The sequence below is a fragment of the Microtus oregoni genome, unplaced genomic scaffold (genome assembly GCF_018167655.1).
Source record: "Microtus oregoni isolate MIOR12 unplaced genomic scaffold, Mior012 000043F_ref0000047, whole genome shotgun sequence".
NCBI lineage: Eukaryota > Metazoa > Chordata > Mammalia > Rodentia > Cricetidae > Microtus > Microtus oregoni.
In genome coordinates, this window is record NW_024543210.1 from 2,754,346 (window position 1) to 2,781,887 (window position 27,542).

Sequence of the window (27,542 nt, forward strand, 5' to 3'; positions counted from 1 at the left end):
AAACCTGCACACATACCTGGAAGTGAGGGCTGGAAACACACTTGGCTAACTGTCGAAAAAGAGGCTCCATGATCTTCACAAATTCTGATGGTTCAATTACATCTAGAATTTCTTCTAATTCATTTAAGAACATTACTTCTTTTGGACTGTGAGTCTTTGGCCAGTATTTGAGAAGAGCCATTACCACCTATAAAACAAAGCGGCAAATGAAGCCCAGAGATGCCCAAGAGGAAGATGTCTGTGCTTCCATTAGATGTCCCCACGGCAAAGTAACACAGGACACAATGCTGAGAACGAGCACTAGCATGCTTTTCTTTCATCAATAGTCTAGTTTTACACATTTTAATATCAGCTTAATGTGGCCCATTCCCCCGCCGATCATCAGTGGAGACCAAACAGACTATGTTCTAGTGTGGAAATAGGCAGCTCTGACACTGTTAGCAACATTCACACATATGCACAATCCACTTCTCAAGTTAACTATTTGTGAATATGTATATGTGCATGTGCGCGCGCACACACACACACACACACACACACAGTTTCCAACTTTGTTAAAATATACCAAAAAAGGTGTTGTCAATGAAGCAGATGTAAGTTTGCATTCACTGTAGGTGCTGGACCTAAGCTGATGCTCTGCGTGGTTACCTGAAGCTTAAGAACAAGTGCTTGGTAGGAAGGAAGCACATGGCAGCCATGGCCTTGATGGGGAGCAATGCTATTTAGTTGAAGCCTGGGAGTTGAATGCTATGAGGTCACAGTGTTTTCCTAGTCTGTGGCTACTGAACATTATTCTCTTCGCCTAGGTCAGACAGCTATAAAGAGTGTCTGCTGGGAAACTTTAAGTATCCTTCTATACTTTCAAAATGTCTTACCAGATTATACCAGCAGAAAACACTGGATCTGAGTCAATGAAGATTAACGAGTTTTACATTTTGCTACCTTAGTTCGAATAAGTACAATGAGTACCAGCAGGTACATTGTCGTAAGGACACATGTGTGTACACACTGCGCATGCAACTGAACAGGTACAACTTGTCCCTCTGAAGCAGCTGTGAGGCCTTGTCTGTGAGGTAGGATGCAAGATGAAAAACTGAAGAGACATGGGAAAGGAAGCCCTCACCCTGGGATCTAGTTTGAGTTTCCTGTTGGTTGAGGATTCAAGAAATCTCAACACAAACTGGCAAAACCAAGGCTGTGAAGAGAGCACTCCTTTTCCGAAGTAAGCATGCCTTGTTGCATTCTTTCTTGGAGTCGGGGCTTGTGGCCCAGATCTGACAGTGTTAGCGTTCCCCTTTAATGCTCCAGTCTGAACAAAGCACTGCATGAAACCCATCCTATGGTTTCATTTCTATAGATACAAAGTTCCTTTTCATCACATTTATTTTATGTGTGAATGTCAGAAGAAAGCCTGCAGGAACTGGTTCTCTCCCTTTCACCATATGGACTCCAGGAATTGAACCCATGTTGTCAATCTTAGCCTCAAACACTTTAGCCACTGAGCTACTTTAATGACCCACAAAAAGAAATTCGTTAAGAGAAATAAGCAAGGAGTTCATACTGTTTATAACTTGGTTTAATTTTTAAAGTTTTAATATGTATGTATGTATGTATGTATGTATGTATGTTATATTTATTCATTGGTTTTCCTGAGACAGTGTTTCTCTGGTAGTTCTGGCTATCCTGGAACTTGTTCTGTAGTTCCAGGCTGTCCTGGAGCTTGGAGATCTGCCTGCCTCTGCTTCTTGAGTACTGGGATTTAGGGAATGCACACCACGGCCCAGCATGTCAGTGGTCTTTAAAGTCATGCAGGAGCTACACAGCACCACCAATTTGAACTGATTTGCTGGAAAACTCCTAATTCCTGAATCACCCTGGACTTTTTCTGATCTTTGGGACCTCACTACTGTGAGCAGCGCCCAATCTTCTGGGCTGTGTGCGTGGGGCAGGACTCTGCAGAAGGAGTGCATGCCAGGCATTATAAGGCTAGACAACAGCAGTTTTAGGCTCCAGGTTCACGGCATGGTCCCTTCGTGGGGTGGGGGAAGCATGCCAGGAGTCCTGCCTTGAGTCCTGGGGAGCGTGTCCTTGTGTAAGAGCAAAGTAGTGGCTGCCAAGACCGTGGGACACCCTATTAGCTGAAGGAGACAGACAGGCAAAAACAGACACAGTTGTGTAAAATCTCCCACGAGCCTCTATCCTGGCAACAAAGTAAATAGTAAATACATCTAATGTGCCCAGGACACGCTGGAGTACATGAAAAGTATCCATTCTACAGTCAGCTAATGCCCTTTATAGACTGCAGTCTTTGAAGTGGAACACTGTGATGGGCAATTTCCACTGTCAGTTTAACTGGTTTAAGGAACACATAAGGCATCAATGAGACACGTGAGGGTTTGTCTCTTTGGACTTTTCCAGAGGAATAACTGGAGGGAAGACTTGCCTGTGTGCTGGTGACACCACCAGGGGCTTGGGTCCTACTGAGTAACAATTGAGAAAGGAGGAGGGCAGCTGGTTTCTGCTTCCTGACTGCCGGGACCAAGAAGTCTAAGCTACACGCTCTGCAGCCCCAGTGCTGCTGTGCTCTCACACCGTGAGTCAGACTCAACCTTCCCCTAACTCATCTTTTATTGGGAATTTGACTGCAGTAATTGACATGACTTATATTTAAAGCAGTTCCATAAGGCAACCAGGAGCCCTGGGGCAGCAAAGCAGGTCTCTGTGTGCTGAGTGTTCACACTCCTTTCCAGTCCACACCTGCATCTTAACAAGTGTTCACCACTAAGTCAGACATAATGGCCTTTGCATTTTCATAAAATGGACATTTCAAAGGAGGAAATTTTCTAGATGAGTCCGAAGGCTTTGCATATACTGAAGATAAGCTCTGCTTTCTGTAGCTAGACAGTGATGTTCTGTCATCTCTCAACAGGAACTATCAAACAACAGCTCGGGATGGAGCTACTACGCCGAGTGTGTGCGACTTGTAGCTTGTCTGTACAGGGTCCTGTCAGAGGCTGGCAGTCGATGTTTATGTGACACAGCATGCTGGCTGTCTCTCCCTCCTGCAGTGAAGCTCACCCATCAGTCATGACACTGCATTAGTGGGACAGAAACTTTAGAACTGTCACCTGAGTGCAGTTCTGCACAGATGGCCGAGGAAACGGTCCATCTGGGCTAAATACGCCTGGGGTCAGGCTGGGACAAGGTCCAGCAGGCAGAGGTGCTTTGGGAGGGAGAAGCCTGTCTGTGACAAAGGTGGATTAACACTTGGTGAATTCTCTAGCTATCACAGAATATGAGAAACACACACACACAAAAATCATGAGATAAAACAGTATATCTTTTCTATGTCTTTGATTTCTTACTATAAAAGCAGTAGTGAGAGCAGGTGGAATTCCTTTTCTTTTAAAGGGAGTGTGTGTGTGTGTGTGTGTGTGTGTGTGTATGTGTGTGTGTGCATGTTGGGCAAAGAAACCTGAGTGACCATGCAAATGTGCTCATGCATGTGAATGCCTGCAGAGACTGGGAATATGGTGTCTGATCCCCTGGAGCTGGAGTTACAGGCAGTTGTGAACCACCATCTGTGTGCTACAAACCTCTGAAAGAGCAACAAGTGCTCTTAACGACTGAGCTGTCTCTCCAGCTCCTCTTTCTCTGAAACAGGGTGTTATACAGCTGAGGCTGACCCCAAACTCATGGTAATCTACCTACCTCAGTCTCCTGAGCTACCACAGCTGGCTTGAACCATATACCTTAAACAGATGAACTGCGTGGGCTATAAACTGTATCTTAGCTTATTTTTAAAAAGTGGATTCAAATACTTATTCTGGCTGACATCTGACAAGACATATTTTGTTAACTTTGGCTACATTTTTGGCTGATTTTTAGTGGAGATGCTAGGAATTAAATTAAAAAAAATTAGTAAAGATAGTTTAGTGGTGGTGGTGCACACCTTTAATCCCAGCACTCAAGAAGCAGAGGCAGGAAGATCTCTGAGTTCAAGGCCAGTCTGGTCTACAAAGCAAGTTCCAGGACAGCCAGAGCTACACATCACAGTGAAACCTCTTTCAAAAAACCCAAAAGAATAAAATAAAATATTTTTTTTGGGGGGGGGTGTTTCAAGACAGAGTTTCTATGTGTTGCTTTGGAGTTTGCCTGGAACTAGTTCTTGTAGACCAGGCTGGCCTAGAACTCACAGAGATCTGCCAGCCTCTGCCTCCCAAGGGCTGGGATTAAAGGTGTGAGCCACCACCACCCAGCCAAAATAAAATAAAATTTAATAAAGATAAAATACCAATTAGAAATCCAACCCAAAAGTCAGCAATGTAGCCTTCACTTGCTGCTCAGTGATTGTAAAATAGTAACACTAACTTAGAAAAAACTTCCAGAACAGAAAGAATCCTCGAGTACAACAAGTGACTTAGCCTCTCACTTCAGTGCGTGTGAGTGAGTCAGGACATGTGCTGTCAAATATGGAGGACTAAACTGGGCCCAGGCTGGTGTCCACAGCTACTCAGATGCCATGTTCCAAGGATTGCCAAGCAGTAAGAGACAAGGTGGCAAGCTTGTTCCAGAAAACCATTATTGCAGTAAAGGAACTTGCAGCCAAATTATCACACTCAAACTTCCAACCCAGAAGTGAGCATGCCGGGTGCTCAGGGCCCGGGAGAGCACTTACTGGTTCAGTGAGGGTGCTGTCCTTCTCCAAAAACTGCACAACGCAGTACGCCAGCTGGAAGGGACGGGGGAGAGAGCGTCAGCAAGCCACTTCAGCACAGAAACGCTTCTATACCAACCTCAAACAGCAGCCTGGGGAAAATGGCTGGTTGTGGTGGAAACACTGTGCATGACCACCACGACTAACACCCATAATGCTCTGAGAGGAACTTCAGGGAAGCACCTTTGGGGTTGATGCTCAGTGGATAAATAATTCTTTCCCTATCGATTTCTGACAGATTTCGTAGCTATGCTCACTCCCAAGAATGATAAAAACCAGGAGAAAATTTTCAGACACTACCAACAAATCAACCAAGTGTAATGAGGGATGTGTGTGTGCACATGGCATTTTTGAAGATTAGAATGGGCAAGTAATATAATAACTGGAAAAATTTTATTTTGGCAACCTATCAGAAATTTCTGAGCTATTTATTCTTTATTTTCCCTTAAGACAGTTTTGCTGCAAGCCTCCTGCCTCAGCCTCAGAGTCCTGAGACTATAGGTGTGCACCACCATCAACAGCTTTTGTTCAACAATGGATATGATAACAAGCTGGACCTGCTGCCCTGTGATGCCTACCCGACAACAAGTGGACATTTCCTAGGATGCCAGTGCTATTCAATTAACGAAAGAATGTCCTCTCTGCAATGTATCCCATGCTACCCACTTCCAAGGAGCTCTCAAGAATGAAATCTCCATTTGATTTTTAATTTTTAGACAAGGTCTTGATATACAGCCCAGGTTGGCCTCAAATTCATGATTTTCCTGCCTCAGATTCCGGAATGCTGAGATTATAGTTATGAGCTATAAGCTTTGATAAGAATCTTTGGGCTTTGTTTTCTTGCAGTGTTGGGAACAGAACCTAAGACCTTGCATGTGACAAGTACTCTCCTACTACACCACAGCCCTTCCATGTGCTCTTCTTCTCCCTCACTTGGGGTATACGTGTGTGTATGGGGAGGTGTAAAATTTTTTATGTTATTTTATGAGTATATGTAACTGTGCACCATGGACATGCAGTGTCTACAGCAGCCAGAAAAGGATCCACTGTGACAGAGATTACAGATGGTTGTTTGATGGAGGAAGGTCATTGGCTAATAAAGGGACTGCCTTGGCCCATTTTATTGGTTAGAAGTTAGGTGGGAGGAGTAGACAGAACAGAACGCTGGGAGGAACAGGAAGTGAGGTCAGACTTGACATCTCTCCTCTCGGGAGCAGACGCCTGAGAGAGACGCCATGCCCCGCTCCCGGCATGAAGCTCCGACCCAGGATGGACTAGGCTAGAATCTTCCTGGTAAGACCGGTTCTCACAGATTATTAGAGATGGGTTGATCGGGATGTGAGAATTAGCCTGTAAGTGCTAGAGCTAAAGGGCCAAGCAGTGCTTAAAAGAATACAGTGTCTGTGTAATTATTTTGGGGCATAAGCTAGCCGAGCAGGCGGCTGGGGTGTTGGGGACGCAGCCCCGCTGCCCTTATTACTTCAGTTGTTAGCTGCCATGTGAGTTGTGTCTTTATTCCCGTGCCTCCATGCCGGTCAAGAGAGATAGTTTATGTTGGGGTCCGGTCCAGAGAGAAATAACTTAGGGTCCGGGCAAGCACCGGACCCCGACAGGTGCTGGGAAACAAACTCAGGCCTCTGGAAGCACAGCCAGTGCTTTTAACTGCTGAGAGAGTTTTTAACCAACTCTCCATCCTTCTGTCCATGTGTTCTTAACACATATGACATCCTATTCTGTGTTCAGCCATGTGGCAGCCAAGAGTAAAGGATTATGGGCTGCAAATGAGAGTGGCCACCCTTTGAGACTCAGCATAGCTCAAATTCTGTCTATTGGAAAGCAGATTCTAATACAGACAGAGAGAAACCAGTCAGGAACCAGCAACTAAGGCTCCAGCACAACTACAGTTAGATTGCTGCAGTTTAAAAAAAATCCAGTTTGTACAAGTTGTCACAGGTCTTTAAGACATTAGGTTTAGATCATGTTGTAAGAAGCCCCTTTTCCTCTCAAAGTGGACCCTTCTGTCTCGATACAATCTATATTCCGGAGATTCTCCTGAATCTCGCCCCCCCCCCCCCGCCCTTCTCTTCTCTCTCTTTTTTTTCCGAGACAGGGTTTCTCTGTGGCTTTGGAGCCTGTCCTAGAACTTGCTCTGCAGACCAGGCTGGCCTAGAACTCACAGAGATCCGCCTGCCTCTGCCTCCTGAGTGCTGGGATTAAAGGATGTGCCACCCCCACCCAGCGTCTTTCTTTTTTGTATGCATGAGTCTGTGTGATGTTTGTGCATGTGCAAGGCTACAAACGTTCATGTGTATGAACGCACGGAGGCCAGAGGTCAACATCAGGTGTTTTTCTCAATTCTTTCCATCTTGTATCATTGAGGCAATGTTTCTCTCACTGAACCAGGAGCTAGCTACATTGTTAGTCTAGCTAGCCAGCTTGCTCCTGGGATTCTGCCTCTACCTTCTGAAGTTGGACGCACAGATGGCCTAGCACATCATGCTATCTGCCATTTATGGGAGTTCTGGGGATCTCAACTCTGGTTCTCATACTTGATGGCAAACATTTATATAACTAAGACATCTCCCTACCCCTCTCCTAGTGATATGGGAAAGGAATCACTCCCACAAACGGTTGGACCACTGCAGAGGTGTGCAGCTGTGCTCAGCTGGCCTTACCTGGGGATGGTAGACACTCAGAGATTTCACTTTGTGCAAGGGCAGCAACACCTTTAACAGGAAAATCTTGTGCTCTTCCTTTAGTGGTAAGGCAAATCCATTAATTATACTGTGAAAAGAGAATCCAGCTTGAGTATTTATACATTCCAGATTATAGTCAGGTATCTTGTTCTTTCAGTTTTTGTTTTCAGCATGAAAAGCCAATGGGCAAAATATTTCAGAATAAAGAGGACACTGAAAGGAACAAGAGCTACAACAAAAAGGCCTTCCAGGAGCATAGCCATTTTAATCTTTTTTGTATTGGGACTTAAGTTACAGCACAGAGGGAAGAAAACAGCAGGGAACTGAGCAGCTTGGGGGGACAGTGATGAGATCCAGGTGTTCCCACCCAGTACTTTTCTTTAAGACGTCTACATTCCTGGGGGGTAATTCCAGATCATTATCCTCCTGTGACCTGGAGTGTCCCTCCACTCTCACCTCCTGTGTGCAGACTGGCTGCTGTTCATTCTGTAGGAAAGGCATACCACTGAAGGGACACCAAACTGAACATTAACTGGCCTATCTACGTGGTTTTGTGCTTAGACAAAGAGAAGAGATGTTTCCCAGAGCCAGAGTCAGAACAATGGTAACTTGGTCCTCCAGTCATGCTGCCACCGTACCCACCAAGGGTGACGAGCACATCTGCAGGGGAACCCTGGGTGAACCCTGTGTTAGAGGAAGGGTTGAAAAGACAGTGTGGTAAGACTTACACTTAACACAGTTCACATCACTCCTGATACGTGGCAGAGGGAAACACCAGAAGGAAACTCAGCTTTCTTTCCAGTTCACAGAAGGAACTTGCCCAAGGTCATACGACTGGGAGAGGCACCCTTAGCCAAACTAAGTAAGCCATGCCTCGAGGGACAGACCAACCTAGGTACAGCCATTTTTTTCAAATCGCATCTTTAGCAGCAGCTTGAGAGGGACCAGATCGACCAGACAACAGTTTCCTTGTGTGTGTGTGTGTGTGTGTGTGTGTGTGTGTGTTGAGGGGGGCACACAAAGACAACAGAACAGGTTCAGAGGCTGTAGGGACCCACTAGATTCTATATATACTGGGTGTCTTCACTTTAGAGCAACTTAGAACCTTAAGGTGCTAATAATGCCCATGGATTCCCCTAGAGGCACTGGGGAGAGCACTGTCCAGGTCGACCTTCCTCTTAGTTCCACTCCAAGATGAAATCTTTTGGGAAATAGTGGGTCAGGGAATCTTATATTTACAGGCCATTTAAAAAAAATAAGTAAAAACTTTACTCAGTTTAAGATGGATAAAAAATTGAATCATAATATATATATATGTATATATATATATATATATGAAAAGTCAACAGGTTGAGACAATTTAAAATACTAGCCATTTACTCAACACCTCATGTATATAATCTATTCTTCAAGTAAGCTTTAATACCAACATTCCTCTGTAACTATTTTTAACACTACTCCAGGGAAAAAGTTGAAATTCCATAGCTTCCATAGTAATAGATGGAGGTGTATGAAGAGGGCTCTGCCTATAGAGCCACAAAGATGGAAGCTGTTGTTTGTGCACTCTGATCTGTGAGTTAATCAACCTTCCTTCTCCTTGCATGAAACTCTCTTTCCGTCCTTTCAGGACCTGGCTTGAACGGCTGTGCTCTGGGAGGAGTCAAGTCAATGAGTAAGATCATCTGGTGTCGGCTCTAGCTGCAGCCACGCACTGTCAGTGACAGGAACTTACCTTCCCAGTATTTCCAGTAATTCTGCTATGCCATTGTGATGCTCTGTCTCATAAATAAACCTGGAACATACAATGTGTCATCAGCACTGGACCCTGAGTAAAAGCTGCAGACGCGACAGCAATCTGAACAAGGAAATTCAAAGGCTACAGGAGGAACCGAGGAACCAGCAGTGCCGAGCTGACACCTTTCAGGGACATGTTCAGGTGCTTTCAGAGCCCACAAAGCCCTGAAAGCCTACAATGGAATACCCTTGAGGGCAGACAGCCAGTGTAGCCCAATTTCTTTCAACATTTTATTCTGAAAAATTTCAAGTATCCAGGAAAGCTGAAGAAGTTTCACAGCCAACACCTGTGCTCTGACCAGCAGTCTCAGGCTATGGCAGTTTGCATGCTGCCTGCCTTGTGTTCACATCTATCCAGCCTTCTATCCTAGCCTCTAATCCATCTTGTTTCTTTGCAGCTTTTCAACATGTGTCTTACTCAGTTTTAAAGCCTCCAATCTCCAGCACACTCCCTGCCATGGCTAGAGGCTCCTCTCTATGAATACTGTCCCTGCTTCCCCAACACCAGTTCCAAGTGCAGTCCACTTCTCTTCTTCTGAGCGCTCTCTGCCCGATACAGGCTTCTAAGGGAGCTCTGGAAATATGCACCCCACTCTCTGGGCCAGCTTGTCTCCCTCCAGACAAGGACAAGGACTTCCTGTGAATGTGTTCCTGATACTAGGACCAAGCCTGGCATCTGTGTAGTTCTTAAACAGTCTGGTGAGCGAACTGGGGACAAGAACAGGGAACAGGGGCATGTCTACCAACCCCTGCCCACCTGCAGGAGACCCATGGAAATTGAACCCTAGCTACTTGGTTGTTGGTGGTCTACAGCAGCAGGGTAGTGCGCTCTGAACATGTGACGGTAGAAGTGGCCCCACCCATCGGTGAGAGAGCCTCCCTCAGCAGCTGCTTAGTGAAGTGTCTGGCCCAAATATCAGTGTCCTGAGACAAACTGACTAGTAACCTTAAAGTACAGAAGAAGTAAGCAGCCAGGCAGTGATGATGCACGCTTTTAATCCCAGCACTGGGAGGCAGAGGCAGGCTGATCTCTGTGAATTTGAAGTCAGCCTGGTCTACAGAGTGAGTTCCAATTCTGTATTCTCAAATGGTCAGGCTTCCCTGATGGCTCTTACTTACTAAGCCCCAAGGAAGGTACTGACAGATCCACACAGAGGGGAGAGAACAGGGTCTGTGAATGCAGGTGAGACAGGATGATAGCCTGGACAGCACATGGGCAAGCTCCAAGGCCACTGGCAGCCAGACACAGAAACATGAAGACGTGCTTGGCTGTAGTCTAAAAGTATAGCTGTGAGGGCACTGCCCGAGGACTGGCTGTGGTCGTGAGAATGTGTGTCACATCCGCTTCCTGCTGACCTCTTCCTACCCCTGCCCCAGAGCACAGAAGAGGCCTATCAGTGAGTCTGCGGGAGTCAGTGCAGGAAAGTGGTTTCCTCTTGCTTCACAGGTTTTACCCACGATTATAATTCTGAGCTGGTGCAGCACCCTTGCACACAGCTCACAGTGACCCTTGGGCCCTGCTGCTCAGCCTTCTTGCATATTATGGGAGGATGGTGGTCACTGTAAGCCACGTGGTTTTCACATTAGTATCATTTTATGAGAGCCTCTGTCTAAGCACCTTTAGCTGACTGTGTAACAGAGAGAGAAAAGGGGACTAGTTCCCAGAGAAGACAGTCTGGGGAGCCGAGCAGCATCAGAGCAAGATGGAGTGCTCCTCACTCTACAGCAAAAGCCCAGACTGATCTGAACCTGGGCTGGAACTGCTGCTCAGAGCAGTCTCCCATTGGATATGTTCTGCACCTTGGACCAAGAGGCAGGATCTACTTCCCTTCCTGTGGGGCTGAACTGTCTTGTGGCTTGCCTTGACAATACCAAAGATGGAAGTAAGGGGCACTAATTTGGGGGCTAATCCCTTGAGGAGACTGGGAGCTTCTCCTGACTCCCATAGAGGCAGCTGGTGCTCATAAGAGGGTGCACTGAAGCTGGAAGAGGCAGCTCATGCCTGTAATTCCAACACTGGGAAAGGCAGAGGCAGCAGTATTAGTGTCAGTTCAAGGTCAATTCAGGCTACAAAAAAAATAAAATAAAATAAAAAATAAATCACAAGGATCTAAGCATGACCAGAGGGACCATGCGGACAGAGATGCACAGCAGTGAGAAGGCACCCAGGGTATCACTGCCCTAGATGACACCGTGGCAGCACAGCAGTTCTGCTGAGCCCAGGCCCAGGACAGAACTGAGGAATCACAGGTGGTGATGTAAGCCGTGGCACCGGGTGGGGCAGCAAGACAAGGTCTGGCTGCTCTGCTGACTGGCATCCTCCAGTGCACTGCTTACTAAAACCAGCCCTGGGGTCACTGTTTGCTCACGCTAGTAAGCCAACTCACTGAGAAATTACAGGTAGGAATCGTAGCTTCTAGTAAGTTGAACCAAATTGTTTAAAAGTGCCTTTTCTTACAAGATATAGGTGTGGATTAAGAACCTGGAATGCTCCGGAACAGCAGTATACAATATCAGGGATCATTCAGATTCACATCTGCATATGTATGAGCTATATTTTGGGCTACGAATCAAGCTAAAACCAAAAATTCAATTACTCTATGCAAAATACTCTTGGAAAGTAATTCTATGTAATATTTTTAGGTTGGAGACAGGCTCTCTTTACACTATTCAAACTGGTATGCAAGTAACTACTAGGTGCAAATGATCCTTCTGACTCAACCTCCCAAGGAGCTGCGACTGTAGACAAAAGCCACCATACCTGGCTACTCTTGCATTTTAACCATGAACCACAAGTCAATTGTGGAATTTTCCACTGAGGCATCATGCAAGTGCTCAAAATGTCAACTGTTTTCTCTTTTTTGTTTTTTCGAGATGGCTCAGCTATTAAAGACTTACAAGCCGGGCGGTGGTGGCGCACACCTTTAATCCCAGCACTCTCTGGGATCTCTGTGAGTTCAAGACCAGCCTGCTCTACAAGAGCTAGTTCCAGGACAGGCTCCAAAGCCACAGAGAAACCCTGTCTCGAAAAACCAAAAAAAAAAAAAAAAAAAAAAAAAAAGACTCACAACCAAAAGTATTCAAATTTTTAAGTGTGTGGATTTCTGGGTCAGGATACTCAACATGCACAGGACTTCCATGATCCAGGAAACTCTGAGCTGTTTGACTCTCTTCACATGAAACAATGACAAAAGAGCCAAGCCAATTAGGGATTCTAAGTAACATACTTGCTTTGGAGCACACATATATAAAGATAAGTATAGAAGAGATGACCTAAGGGAGGGAACACAGAAGTGCCAACTGCACTCTCATCCATTTGAGAGAACGGAACTGAATCGTGTGATGTATTCTGAATAAGGAAGGAGCTGAGCGCTCCAGTAATCAAGGTAAGCTATCTGCAGCAGGAGGCATTTCCACTTCCACACGGCAGGTGCTAACGGATTTGGGGTTCTGCTGCCTGACCAAAACCACTAGTCCTGAGGAAACAAAACTCTACAGCCAGAGCCTGAATTTCAGGGCTAACAGACTGGAATTTAAGTTGTACCCATTCTGTGTAGAGAATGACATCAGCTGAGTAATGATCTTGTGAGAAATCAGAGCACCAAGAAGTGAAAAACAGGAGCTGAATATGTAGGAGCTGACATCATTCCCTCACTATAATCAGAGCAAGTCAGGGCTGGGTTGGGCTCCATTACAGAAACATTATATATTAGGAGGAACCTGGAAGGGGCTCAAAGGGAAGCAGATGGTGAAGGCCCCAATATCACAATGTGCCATTAGGCACTGGATTCGACTGCAGGGATACACCAGGCCTGGAAGGACCAGAAGGACCACATAGGCTGCTCAGTCTCACTGTCTCAGCTCCCCTTTCTTGGCCACTTTCAGTCACTGTGGGGAAGAAGGACCAGGCAGGCATAAGCACGCCCTGGCCCCATAGCTAGATTGTGTGAAACTTACTTTACATCAGATGGATATCATACTGTTTCTATCACTGCTGAGATTTGCTACTTTTAGGCTTCCCTGGAATCAGATATCTGAGAGCAGAAAGTCAACCCAAGAAGCCAACAATTACAAGATAACCTTAGTAAGTTTTCCTGGTACTAGGAAGAAAGCTACACAAACCAGGCTAAGCAGTGACACACACCCTCCACCTCAGCAGAAGCAGGAGGATATAGGCTAGCCAAGGCCATAAAAGAGCTACACAGATTTCCACCAGCACCCATTCTGTAACACTGCGCCACTGAGGCTGTTCCTGGGGAGGAGGGGCCATGTCAGCTCAGGTGAACTTTGCTTGGGGAAGCAGGTCTGAGGGCTCAAAGCGACAGGACAGCCTGGAATGACACATGGCTGCACAGCCTGAGAGTGGGCAGAACCTGGAAGCACAGAGGTAGCCTAGGAAGCGGTGTTGATCATATAGCAGCAGTGGTACAACCATGTGAATGTAGCCCTGACTCATCTGGATCTCTATGTAGATGAGGCTGGCCTGAGCTATGGCAATCTTTCTGCCTCGACCTCCCAAGGCCTGGGATTATAGGTGTAACCTTCACACACACCTGGGTCACACACACCTGGGATGTTAGACCTTAAGAATCATGAGGCGTGGTCGGAGATGAGACAAGGATGCGGGTCATAGCTATCAATATACTTGAAGGGCTTGAGATATCCTTTCCGAGCTAGAGGCTGATAGGACAGGTTTGGGTATATAGGAAAGTTGTCCTGCTCTGTCTGCCGCCAGGGCTCTCTCCTCTCTCTGCTTGGTTGGCCCTTAAACTGCTCAACTAATTCACAGATCTTCCCAGGCAAAGGCTGACTACTCCCTTCCCTTTTCCTGTCTTCCTGTGACTGAGTAGCAATAATAAGGTAAAAAGCAGGTGAATGGGTCAGGGTCAGCCCACCCACACTCAGGACCACTGGACATTTCTACAGGAACTCAAGCAAGGGTAGTGTGTGGTAAGACATGGGGGAGGAGAAGCAAGGGTGGACTAACAGAACCGAGCAGTCAAAACTGCACAGAGGAACACAGAGGGACAAGGTACAGTGTGGTAGGGTCACCTGCACATGACTAGCACACTGCTCAGCTCCCCTCCCCTGTCTCTGATGTGACAGCATTGGGGGTGGGTAGCAACCACACGAGGACTTACCTATAAAATATATTATTTATCTGTTTCCTGATGTAAGCACGCAGACCTAAGAACTTCCCATAGATTCTGTGAAGGGTAGTTTTTAGAAAATCTCTCTCCCGAGGATCCTCGCTGTCAAAGAGTTCTAGAAGCTTTAAAAAAAAACATAGCACTTAGTGACAGTGACCATCCTGCACTTAAGGCTGCTGAGGAATACCTGGTTGGACACTCACCTGTAATACAAACTTCTGATCAATATATTTCTTTGCTATATTGGGCTGGAAATCTGGAGACTCTAAAAATCTTAAGAAAAATTCATAAACAAGCTAGGAGAAAAAAAAACAAGAAGTCAGATAATATGGCACTTTATTAGTTGGATTAAGAACACCTCAAATTCAGCCTTTATTTGCTTGAAAACACTAGACTTAAAAACACACATGCATTCAAAATTAATGCTGAATTGTGTGGCTTAGCATAATTATAACTGCAGATGGAATTATTTATTTAGTGAGAACCACAGACTATCTCTTAAATGGCACACAGTGCTTCCCATGGTGCTCAGTTGTGACACCTGGGACCATGACTAAGCTTGGGGGTGGGATCTGCAGAATGCTATCTACATGTATCATGGAGTTCTAGGGGGACAAGAACTTAAGGACTGCCTGGGAGAGGAACACAAAAACAGACACTGAACCACAGCCACTGGGTTCCCTTTGTCAATAAACAGCACAGTTGGCTGGACAGCATGGACAGTCTGTCCTAAACTGTGTGGAAGTCAAGATGCCTTAAGGGCAGAACATTTGGCTCCTCCCTTCTTCTCCTTTTTTCCCCCTTTTTTCTTTTTTTTGCCTCCTCACCAAGGACATATGTAAATGCTCTGCTTGGGCTGGCCTCATAACCAGTCACCCTTGTACCTCACAGGTGTGTGGGGAACTATCTGGGGCTACGCTCCCAACTTAACATATCATTTGTCAGCAAGGAGCCTGGGATGCACAGGGACATTAGGTTAAACACATTTACTGCAAACTGCAAATACACCTGGGAAATGCTCTAAACCTTGACTGAGAAAATGCTTTCGTAAGACCTGGCCGTACACAAGCCTGTAGAGCATTTTCTTAATTAGTGATTGATGAGGAAGAGCCCAACCCATTATGGGTGGTGCCACCTCTGGGTTGGTAGTTCTGGGTGCTATAAGAAAGCAGGCTGAGCAAGCCATGATGAGCAAGCCATTAAGAAGCTCTCTTCCATGGCTTCTGCATTAGCTCCTGCCTCCAAGTTCCTGCCCTGCTTTGGGTTCCTGTCCTGATGTCCTTTGTTGGTGAACAGTGATGTGGAAGCCTAAGCCAAATAAATCCTTTCCTTCCCAAGTTGCTTTAGTCACGGTATTTCATCGCAGCTCTAACTAGGACAAACCCCAAATTCAATGTTATTAGAAACGCTAGAATTCATCACTGAGGACAGAGAAGTAAGTCTGTAGCTTGTGCAATGGGCTTTCATAAAATCAATCAATCAGTCAATCAGTCAATCAATCAATCAATCAATCAATCTCTTTTCTCCCACCTCTCTGCTCTGCTAAAAAGAGATTCCTTTAGGTCAGAAGCCTGTTGGTCAACAGTTAAAAAGAGGCCCTGGGCCACTACCCACATGGCATACACCATTCTCTCAGGGCTGGTGCCAAGTCCAGTACCTGCAGATGAGGCCAGGCTGCTTCTAACGTTGGTTCATCTTCTTCTGGGTCAAATTCGGCTCCCGTAGGATTGGAGGAAGGTGGCAAGGTTCGAAACATGTTAACTGCAAACTAAAACCCACATATTCCATGATCACAACCAGGTTGAATATTATCAAGAAACATTCCAAGAAACACTAAATAATCCTAGCGATAGATGCTTCCCATTCTAAGCTGTTCTTTTTTCTTAAAATTCAGAAGAGGTGTGGGTCTCCAGAGAAGACAGGGTCAAACCTGCAGCTTGAATTAGAGCTTTCTGGGCACGGAATCAGCAAACTAACTGCTACAGTCACTGTGTCTCTCACCTGTCAAACTGTCAAAGACAGCTGACCCCAGCCGATGCTAAGAGGTTAGCGCTGACTTAGGAGACTGTTACATCCAGTGAGTCGGCAAACAAAAAGCCAGAAAAGGACACGATGACGAAGACCACAGAAAAGACTAAAGAAACAAGAACACTGAGAAAACAGCAAAGACTACATTGCACAGGGTCGGGCCCATAACAACCATAGAAACACAAGACAGATAAGTGACTTCTGGGGCAGTTGGAGATCACTTCTGAGACAGGATTGCTCACTAGCACAGGGAAGAGCTGATGGAGTAGAGTGTGTAGAGGAGCCGGCTGGCTAAGCAGAGCCCTTGGTCTGTCTGGACCTGCACAAAACACTTGGTTGGCCAGTGATAGAACAGCAAAGCCTAGTTTTTCTAAGTAATTGACTTGTAAGGTTTTTTTTTTCAATACGCAATGGGTTTAAATATGACCTATTGTCTTACAACAACTATGAACTCACCAAATACCAGTTATAGTCCTGGGATCTGGTAACTGGCTTACAAGTGACCAAATAATCCTTGTCACATCAGGAGGTAAGAGGCTGGGAGATTTCTGTGAGTTTAGGGCCAGCCTGGTCTACAAAGCAGTTCCAAGGCAGCCAGAGATGTTACACAGAGAAACCCTGTCGCACGGGAATAAAAAAAAGTCCTTGTCCTAGATGATCAAAACCACAGATCCAAATACAAATGCCAGCTCTAGGACACCTCCTAGAAGGCTGGCGAGCCGTGCAGTTCAGAGGCCTATAACATCACGCACATGAGTATTTGATACTTCCCTGTTCTTCCTTCTTTTCTTTGTAAAGATCTCTTTTCATCTTATGTGTTTGAATATCTCGCCTGCATGTCTGTTATGTGTACTGTGTGCATGCCTGGTGCCCGTGGAGGTTGGAAGAAGGTGCAGGATGCTCTAAAACTGAAGTTACAAATGGTTGCAAGTCATTATGTGGGAGCTGGGAACTGGATCCAGATCCTCTGCAAGAACAGCCAGTGCTTCTAACAACTGAGCAATCTCTCAGCGCTCTCTCTCTCTCTCTCTCTCTCTCTCTCTCTCTCTCTCTCTGTCTCTGTCTCTGTCTCTCTCTCTTTGGATAAGAAAGGGTTTCACTGTGTATTCCAGGCTGGACTGGAACTCAAGATGTAGCTCGGGATAGCTTCAAGATTGAAATCCTTCTGGCTTGGCCTCCTAAGAGTCGGGATTATAGGAATATATCACCACCAGCAGCTACTTCTTTCTTCACTGTCACTATACCTATCTTGCAACCTGTGGATTTCATATGATGTTACCAGCAATAAAAGTGAGGAGTGCAACTTCTATGAAGAATGACACGAAGGAAAAGAGGCAGTAAAGGAATGCAAGGAAGAAAAGATGGCTGGAAACTCAGAAACAATGTAAACTGTGAGAGGAGGAAAAGTCTACATGTTCAACTTCAGTGTCCATACGGAGTATGAGTGCTGATTTCTGTCTTCGGGGATTTGGAGATCCAGGGAACGTGCACAGGGCACAGTGAGACCTCCAAACAATGAATGATAAGAAGAGAGACAAGCAGACGCATGGGACATTTCTCAGCAGATGGGGACCAGGACAGGCAGAGCTTTGAAGCTCCAGGATGAGATAAGAAGATGGGATGAGCCTAGTCACACACAGCTTGGGCAGGCCACCAGCTCCTCCCAGGGCCTGCCCAACAGTGATAGACTGACCCTGGCCTCCCCGACTGTGAATGTGTTGGGAGAAGAAAGTTAAAAATTGAGTCCTTTGCCTGAACTGTCACTTCTCCTCAGGTGGAGACGAGCTAAGGGGCCTTCAGAAATGGAGATAGGCACTTTGCTCTCGGGTAGGTACAAGCCGCAGGCTCTAGCAGGTGGCAGCTCAGGAGCAGAGTCAGCATAGGCAGAGCAAGCTGGGGCATCCAGAGGAAGATCCTGGTGATGCTGAACTCTGTCCCACAGGCTGAGCACACCACATAGAGAGGAACAACACACTGGTGGAGGCTAGAGGTAGTGATGGAGCAAACAAGCAACTGGTCACTGCTCAGAGAGAGTGAGAGGGCCCCATGGTACACCATTCACAGGTGAACCCCAGGAAAAGGTACAAATGCAACCCAGATGAGAGCTCCGAGTTCGCTTACATCCTACAACTAAAGATGACACAAGTTATGTAATCTGTTCCAGCAGTATTTAGGAGCGGTGTGATGTCATGGGCCGTAAGAGGGAAAAGGCAGCTTCTATCATCATTGCGATCTGTCAACCCAGGAGTTCCCGAATAAGGAAACCTGGCACCTGGAACTCCCAGCCACTTTCTTACTGCACCATGATACGCTGACAATGCTCCTCCTCAGAAAAGGTCAGTGAAATGCTAATGCATAGTGGGGGAAAGGGGCAGAGGCAAACATACAATGTGACACCCCAAATTATACTTGGGTTTCTAATCTGGTAGCACTTTTTAATATAAAAATGTCAGGAGCTAAGTTTGTGAAAGGACACAGGTTGAGAAGGGCAGTGGTACTGATGTCACCTCCATGCTATTGGGACCCATGGTGTTCCGAGCAATGGAACCAGGGCAGAGAGGTTCCAGCAACACCATCTATGACAGGGATGGATGGCAAGAAGCCTGAGGTACTACATAGAGTCTGCCAACTTGTCATGATCTTGTAAATGGAATGTATATATCCAGACATATGGAGACACGGACAGATGACAGGGCTGGGTCACATGCAGGAGGGCAGCACAACACTGTGAACAGCCCTTCTCTGTGATCTTATCTAGAATCAAAACAGTAATGGACACTCTGCCTGGGCCTCAGCTATGCCATCTCTGAAAAGGGCAAACTCTGTCTTCACGCCAGGCTACTCTGAGGGTCACAGTGTTTGCAGAAGCATCCTGGAAGTTGTAACTCTTTAGCACGTCCCAAATGTTTTTCCTGTAGACATGAAGAGCAGGCTTGCAAGGGTACATGTTTGTGTATGTGGTCCAAAAGCTCCACCCGTGCCAAGACGTTAACTAACTGCAATACCAGAAAGCACATAACACTCCCATTTTCCTTAAGTCAGCCCTGTAGATCTTTCTCAGATTGTCTTATTGTTTGATTTAAATATAAGTCAAAACAGCCTGAGAAATAATTTTAAAAGAGTCTTTTGTTTCGTTTTTCAAGACAGGGTTTCTCTGTGTAGCCCTGGCTGTCCTGGAACTAGCTCTGTAGACCAGGCTGGCCTCAAACTCACAGAGATCCGCCTGCCTCTGCTTCCTGAGTGCTGGGATAACAGAGAAGTGCTAGGTTGATATGTTTCATCCTCCTATCCCAGACTCTGCAGCACTATATAATACTCCAAAACCTTGTTTTGCATATAGGCATCCTGAATATTAACCTTCATCAGGCGATGAAAGGAGACAGAGACAGAGACCCACATTGGAGCACCGGACAGAAATCTCAAGGTCCAAATCAGGAGCAGAAGGAGAGGGAGCACGAGCAAGGAACTCAGGACCGCGCGGGGTGCACCCACACACTGAGACAATGGGGATGTTCTATCGGGAATTCACCAAGGCCAGCTGGCCTGGGTCTGAAAAAGCATGGGATAAAACCGGACTTGCTGAACACAGCGGACAATGAGGACTACTGAGAACTCAAGAACAAAGGCAATGGGTTTTTGATCTTACTGCACGTACTGGCTTTGGGGGAGCCTAGGCAGTTTGGATGCTCACCTTACTAAACCTGGATGGAGGTGGGTGGTCCTTGGACTTCCCACAGGTCAGGGAACCCTGATTGCTCTTTGAGCTGATGAGGGAGAGGGACTTGATCGGGGGAGGGGGAGGGAAATGGGAGGCGGTGGCGGGGAGGAGGCAGAAATCCTTAATAAATAAATAAATTAAAAAAAAAAACAAAACAAAACCTTGTTTTGCTTGACTCAATCTCCACAACCAGAGCAACCTTCAAACAATGTTATTTCCCTCCAAGTAGATGCCTATAAACGGTATTTAAAAATTTACACTTAAAATTCTTACATTTGAATAGGTTTTCACTTTTACAATCTACTCAAATGCAGTTGAATGTCTCTTATCTGAAATGCTTCATATCAGAGTTGCTTGTATTTGTCTTCCAAACGGTTGTGGGATAATGCTCTTGTACACAGTAAAGATCTGTCACTTGTATTGGCTTAATAAAATGCTGACTGGCCAGTAGCCTAGAAGAAAGTTTAGGTGGGGCAACTAGACTAAGAGGATTCTGGGAAGAGGAAGGCAGAGATGCAGTCAACGTTCAGAAGTGATGAGAATGTCTTACTAAGAAAAGGTACCAAGCCATGTGACTAAACAGAAACAAAAATTATGGGTTAAGTTGTAAGAGTCAGTTAATAAAAAGCCTGAGCTAACAGGCCAAATAGTTTATAATTGATATAAGCAGACCGGGTGGTACAGAAACTTCTGTCTTAAACTGTGGAGCTTATTTTTTTGTGTGTGTATGGATATATATATATATGTGTGTGTGTGTGTGTGTGTGTGTGTGTGTGTATGGATATATATATATATATATATATATATATATGCTATTCTGGGTGGAATACAGGTATAAAAACAAAATTTATGCTTAATATGTACATTAAACATATAACGAAGTCAAAGTGGTGTGCACCTTTAATTCCAGCACTCAGGAGACAGAGGCAGATGAATCTCTGTGAGTTCGAGGCCAGCTGGTCTACAGAGTAAGTTCCAGGACAGGCTCCAAAGCTACACAGAGAAAGCCTATCTCAAAAAAAAAAAATAAATAAAAAATCATAAAAAAAGAGAACCCCCTGCCAAAAAATAAAAATAAATAAAAAAACACAAAAAAGCGAAAACAAAAACAAAACAAAACAAACAAAAAAACCCAACAACCATATAACTTGGAGGTAAGTTAAAAAAATATTTTCCCCATTAGTGTACTTAATTTACACATTTATACAACATTTTTAGTGGGTTGGGGTCAAGTGTAAAAATTTCCATTGAGGTATTATGTTGGTGCTCAAAAATTTAGCATTTGGTGCATTTTTGAGTTTGTATTTTCAGCTTGCAGATGTTTATTCTGCATGCTCTATTTTTTAATATTTATTTATTTATTTTGTATACAATATTCTGTTTATGCGTATGCCTGCAGGGCAGAAGAGGGCACCAGACCCCATTACAGATGGTTGTGAGTCACCATGTGGTTGCTGGGAATTGAACTCAAGACCTTTGGAAGAGCAGGCAGTGCTCTTAACCTCTGAGCCATCTCTCCAGCCCCAAGCACTCTATTTTTTTTAAAAGTAAGATTTATTTGTTTTACGTGTACGTGTAAGTGCCTGAATGTATGAACTGTACACCAGTATACCCTGTGCCTGTGGAGGTCAGAGAGGGCATTGGTTCTCCTAGATCTGTAGCTTCAGACAGTTGTGAGCCTCCTGGTGGTGCTGGAACTGAACCTGGGTCCCCTGCATGTTCTAAAGCAATGATTTAACATATCAGGGAAATAAAAATTTACACAATCTTTATGGAGTATTAAATAAAGGGAATGTAGTTGCAGAATTCTAACAATTGTTTTTGTTTTGTTTTGCTTTTAGTTTTTAAAAATAGGGATTCTCTGTGTAACAGTTCCGGCTGTCCTGGAACTCATTCTGTAGACCATGCTGGCCTCGAACTCGTAGAGATCCTACTACTTTTGCCTACTGAGTGCAGGGACTAAAGGTGTGCACAACCACTGCTGTTTTATGGCTATTGTACAACTAAATGTGCAACACAATCTTACTTCTGATAAGCACGAAACAGGACACTCACTTTAGTGTATGGGTTTAACATTTTTTAGTTTAAGAGTAGAAGATTCATACATGACAAGTAATTCTTAAGTCAGTTCAATTAAGTATAAGTTTAAAAATAATGGAGGAAGGGCTGGGGCTGGGGCTCAGTTGGCAGAGTGCTTGGTTGGAGTGCACAAAGGCCGGTTTCCATCCCTAGCATATCATACAGCAGAGCATGGGAGCATATGCTTGTAATCCTAACACATGGGAGGTGGAAGAGGTGGAAGCAGGTGTGTCATAAATCCAGGGCTGTTCTTGGCTATGTAGCCAGCCTGAGCTACAAGAGACCCTGTTTCAAACAAAGCAAAGCAAGCGTTCGCTGAGTATGTAACTGCTTGGCAGAGGGTAGTCATCATGTACAGGCCCTAGATTCCATTCCCAGTACCACAAGAAAAGAAAAGTGGATCAAGAAACATATCCTAAGTTATTTACCATGAGCCAAAGGTTAGTTGTAAGTAGATGTTGTATTCCCAAATGTTTAATGCTCACAAATTACAACACACAAAAAAGCTGAAAGTGTGGTCCAGTGAGTGGTTACACCTGCATTCTACCACCAGCATTCTAACATGTTTGCTTTGTCTAGCACATGTTTTCATTGGGATAAGATTTGAGGGGTTATAGGAAGGCTTCAGAATATCCCAGTCAGTACACTCCACCTCCCACACGATGTAAGGAAGTGAGAAGACTGTTGAGAGCTTGGACTTCCACTCCCCAGTCCTTGCCATGCCAACCCTATATGCCAGCTGATGCACAAAGACAGAGAACCATCACTTTATGCGACTGTCTTTAATCCTGCATCCTTGTGCTCCCTGAGGGGTCCACTGGGGATACAGCTAAGTGTCATAAGGGATGAGTTTTACTCTACTGTCCCAAAGACTAAACATACTAGGTAAAAATAAATGAAAGTATATTTTTTCTGATCCTAGCAGATGAGGGGAGCCCTGTAACTGCCACCAGGTACTGCCAGGCTGCAGAGTACAGAAAAGAACTCAGCAGTTAGGGCAGTGGAGGGAGGTGCATAGTTCTGCAACAAGAAGGTTCCATCATCGATTAGCACAATATCACAAAGTAATATGATGTGAGAAAACCATCAGAGGCCATGAAAACACACAAGAGGATTAGAGATGGTCCAGTACAGTTGGCCCTTTACCTGTGGGCTCCACATTCTTGGATTCAGTCAACCAAGGCTCAAAAATATTTGGCAATAAAATACTGTCTCTGCTGCACATGTGGGCTTCCTTTTAAAGCCATGATCTAAACAATACAGTGTAACAATTTATTACACAGCATTTGCACTGCAGGAGATTTAAGTATTCAGAGATGACTTAAAGTAGGAGGTACTAAAAGTGGATAGGAAGACATGGTTATGCAGACACGATGCCCCTCATATAAAGCACTTGAGCATCCTCAGATATGCAAATCCCTTTGAATATTGAGAGCTGACTTTACTAAGGAAGGCTGGGAGATTGGCTGCTTCAACCAAGCAGATCAGGAAAATGCACAACCCATGGAGCCTTGAACATCAAAAGGGCCTTGCCTTGGTAATGGAAAGTTGCCATCCCTGGGCTAGTATGGCTCAGGTGCTTCCTAATGCATCTTAAAAACAAGTACCAAAAGGATGCAACTATATCCATATGACATAATTGCATCTCCAAGTATGCCCCAAAAACATTAAAAGGAAAATCCTAACTATACAGCCCTCAACGGGACAAAATCCACAGTTGCACATAGCTAAAGATGACCAGACAAGTAGAAAAGCAGGGAAATGTGGTTTACAGAGAGAGAGAACAGGCCATTTATCTGAATGGACCTGAGCAAACACGGTGTTGAGGATGCACTGTGTCCAAAAGCTGAGGTATAGACAAGATACAAATCCACCGGAGATGATGACCACAGTGGAGGGACGAGAACTCCAGGGTGGAATTAACAGACGAGAGACTGGGAGCCTGAAGACAGCAATGAGCAGGAAGCCCGGGAACAGCAGAGCAAAGAAACAGCACCAATGGGCTCAGGACAGCTCCAAGAGTCCTAATGTGACACTGGGATCCAACAGATGGCAGTGTCTGAGAACAGACAGAGCACAGTGGAGTCTGGAAACAGACTAATACGGTCAGCGGGTATACAAGGGTCAAAGCCGTTCTATGGAGACTGGCAGCTTCTTTATGGATAGTTCAATGTCCATAGAGCCTGCAGTCAAACAGACCACAGACTGGAAACCTTAAACAAAAACATGAGGAAACCCTTTCTGAGTTCCTCCACTGTGACACCACATTATTACCAACTAATGAGTCAGAACTGATTGCATCTAAATGAGGAACAGAGTTCTTGGGTGCAAACATGTGCAGGCCCCAGAGTCATCAACGTGCACCAAGTTTATGAACACCTGTGTGCAAAGCTCTATAAGCACAGCAGCTTTATCATGGTCAAAGCTGAAGCTCCCCAGCATCATCAGCTGGGGCGGGGTGAGGACTTGCATAGTGAACAGCAAGCAGGCATAGGGAATTAGGAACTCAACAACAAGATGAATCTCAAACACTTGATTAGCAACAGAAACCAGACCCCAGTGGTCACATCAGGATGGGCCCCCTTCCCTGACATTCTGGAAAAGACCATGGCACACAGGTATGTAGAGAGATTAGAGACTACCCCACAGTTTTAGAAAGATACTAGGCCAGAAGCTCCTGTAACGGTCCCATCTCACCCCTCACCCCCACCCGATTCCAGTCCTTTTAATCTCTTCACTGTCTCCCAGAGCAAAAGAAACACCAACAACTCTGATGGCCTGAGGGGAGTTTGCTACGAAGACCAGACCAGTTTAAAACTTGCTGCCGTTTATCTTCCTGCTTGTGCCTCCCGAGCACTGGGATTGTAGGAGGAGCCATCATGCTGGCTATTACCTAACAACTCCGGAGCTTAAACACCCAGCTTTACAGAGATGTCACTCACAATCAATTAACTATGCACATCTGACACCCTGGACATGTTCCTCACAGAGTACCTGTGAGCCCACATACACATAATGAACTCATTCATCATCCCCAAAGGTTCCTCAACAGTCTTCTCAAAAACAAAACAAAACAAAACAAAACATGAATGAATTATTTGGTTAGAAATGGGAGATGGACTAGGGGAAGGGTAAAGTGAAGGAAAAGCTTGAGTTTTTTTTTTTTTAAATTTGCTTCATTTGTTATAAAACAACCATGTATTTCTTTTACTATTTAAAACCATCAAACAAGGAAAATTTTTCAAAATTATAAGAGCAGATCTCTAAAAATGCTGATAGTTTCAAAGTTAGCTGGCCATTGTCATTCAGTCTTCTTTAACCCATATTACTGTAAGGCTGGTAAAGTAAAAGCTATGAGGTAAAACGGGCCACATGATTTAACGCTCACTTGAAGTGGGTTTTAAACTATACTATCCTGGGAACTTCACTGGAGACAATCCTTTTCTTCCCAGTGCTAAATGCTTTCCTTTCCCGCTGCAGACTCATCACCCTTAGTGCTCCTTTCCACCCTGAAACAGCAGAGAAGGGTGTCCAAATCAGCCCTCATGTGGCACACAAGGTGAGTGTCCTGGGACGTGCGTACAAAACACCACAGCTTTGTTCCAGTATATCCTGAGGAAACCCTGTAAGCCGATGTGCAATCAAGTATGCAACAATGACGAAATTAGCGGGCAAGCTCTAAGATAATAGGATGAAAATTTCCTGAAAACCAACAGGAATCCCACATAGGCAGTACCGCCATCAGGCTACACAGATGATTGCTTTTGGCTTTTTTTCTTTTTCTTTTTAATTTGTGGATTTTTGATGATAATAAATGTGGTACATAATCATTATCAGAATGTTTTAAAATCATCAAAATATATAGCAAACAGGAATTTCCAAGGTCACACTCTCCAAAGACAGGTATTGCTAACAGCTGGGACTGTACCCCTCTAGATTTATTTTTAGAGCCTATTTAAATAACTCAGTCTCTGGTATGAGTGACACTTTCTGTTTATTTCGTGACTCACTTTCTCTTTGCTATTTTGATTTCACCCTTATGAATTTATTTCTATGTTACAGACATAAAATAACACTTTACACCACGTGTTTTTAATATCCCACTCACCACTTAACCTAATCTGACTGACTCCTGAATAGTGTTGCAGCTTAATAGTCTAAATACAAATAGGCAACAGAAAAGTTGGGCCGTGGTATGCCAGTTTGGGAATGCTTGCCTGGCATGTATGAGGCTTTAGGTTCAATCCCCAGTACTGTAAAAAAAAACAACACTCACACTAAACCAAATCCCTAAAGCCACAAAATTTAATCCCATTTCAAGGTATCAAAGTCTGGGGATGACAATTAGAAGTAAGAGAGTGTTGGCTCAGTGATTTAAGAGCACTTGTTCTTTCAAAGGACCCGGGTTCCCAGCATCCACATGGAGACTCACCCTGTGTGTGGGGCACAGACATACGTGCAGACAAAGCATGCTTTTTATTTTAATGTGCTTCATAACGAGGGATGAGGGGGGAATTCATTACCTATCACATGTAGTCTCACAGGCACACTGTGAGGAATGTGTCTACAAAAAATATTTGTAAATAAAATAAATATAAAACATTTAAAAAATTAGAAACAAAACCTAGACTAGCTCCTAGAGAGAAAGACATGTTTCAGTGTCACCTGGAAAGTGCTCTGCAAAGCCTTGGATAGATGGTTACTTTCTGGTCCCTTCAGAGGCCAGAGTTGAGCTGACAACTTGATTGCAGTGACTATCCATCTTTCTCACACTTCCCCTGTCATCATGTGGCACAAGACCGTGAGAGCTTTCTGTATGTGGAAGTCAGAGGCCAACCTGGGTGTTATTCCTCAGATGCTGTACAATCTTTTGGCTGTCGTTTAAAGACAGAGTCTGTCACTGGCCTGGTCACCACCTCCCCAGTTTTGCTACTCCAAGCATGCTCTACCATGTCCAGTTTTTTTTTTTTTTTTTTTAACATGGGTTGTGGAAACTGAACTCAGGTTCTGCTTGCAAAGACAAGCACTTTACTGAGTTTTTTCCCTCTGCAGTAATTTGCACTTATGAGAATTAAGCTATCAGCCTAAAGCAACACAAGTAGCTGGTGAAAGCAACACACACGAACAAGTTCCTCCCCAACTTCATCATGCTGTTTGGTGGATCACGATCATTGGATCTACTCCTTGGTTATGGTTATGGATCAAAGGCAAGCAGGAGACGTGGGCATCAGGCTAGTTGTCTGAGGGCTAGCCTTTCCTTCGAGATTGTAAGAGCCATCACCATCACGTGGCTGTGACCCATGCTTGACCCAGAAAAGCCAGGGAGTTTCTGTTAAACATGTAGCAGGTGTATCTATCAG

The 27,542-nt window shown here is 44.9% G+C and overlaps 1 protein-coding gene across 10 annotated transcripts in view; it reads right to left on the reverse strand.

Annotated features, from left to right (window-relative positions):
* Ppp2r5c (protein phosphatase 2 regulatory subunit B'gamma) overlaps positions 1-27,542 on the reverse strand; it is a 134,342-nt gene that overhangs the window by 21,148 nt on the left and 85,652 nt on the right. For all 10 annotated transcript variants that reach the window (XM_041633320.1, XM_041633319.1, XM_041633322.1 and 7 more), the window contains 7 exons: positions 16,015-16,125; positions 14,561-14,653; positions 14,349-14,479; positions 9,146-9,205; positions 7,393-7,501; positions 4,679-4,732; positions 17-187 (listed from right to left, as the gene is read on the reverse strand). In XM_041633320.1, the coding sequence (XP_041489254.1) occupies positions 17-187; positions 4,679-4,732; positions 7,393-7,501; positions 9,146-9,205; positions 14,349-14,479; positions 14,561-14,653; positions 16,015-16,125 (729 nt within the window). The remainder of the gene's footprint in view (positions 1-16; positions 188-4,678; positions 4,733-7,392; positions 7,502-9,145; positions 9,206-14,348; positions 14,480-14,560; positions 14,654-16,014; positions 16,126-27,542) is intronic.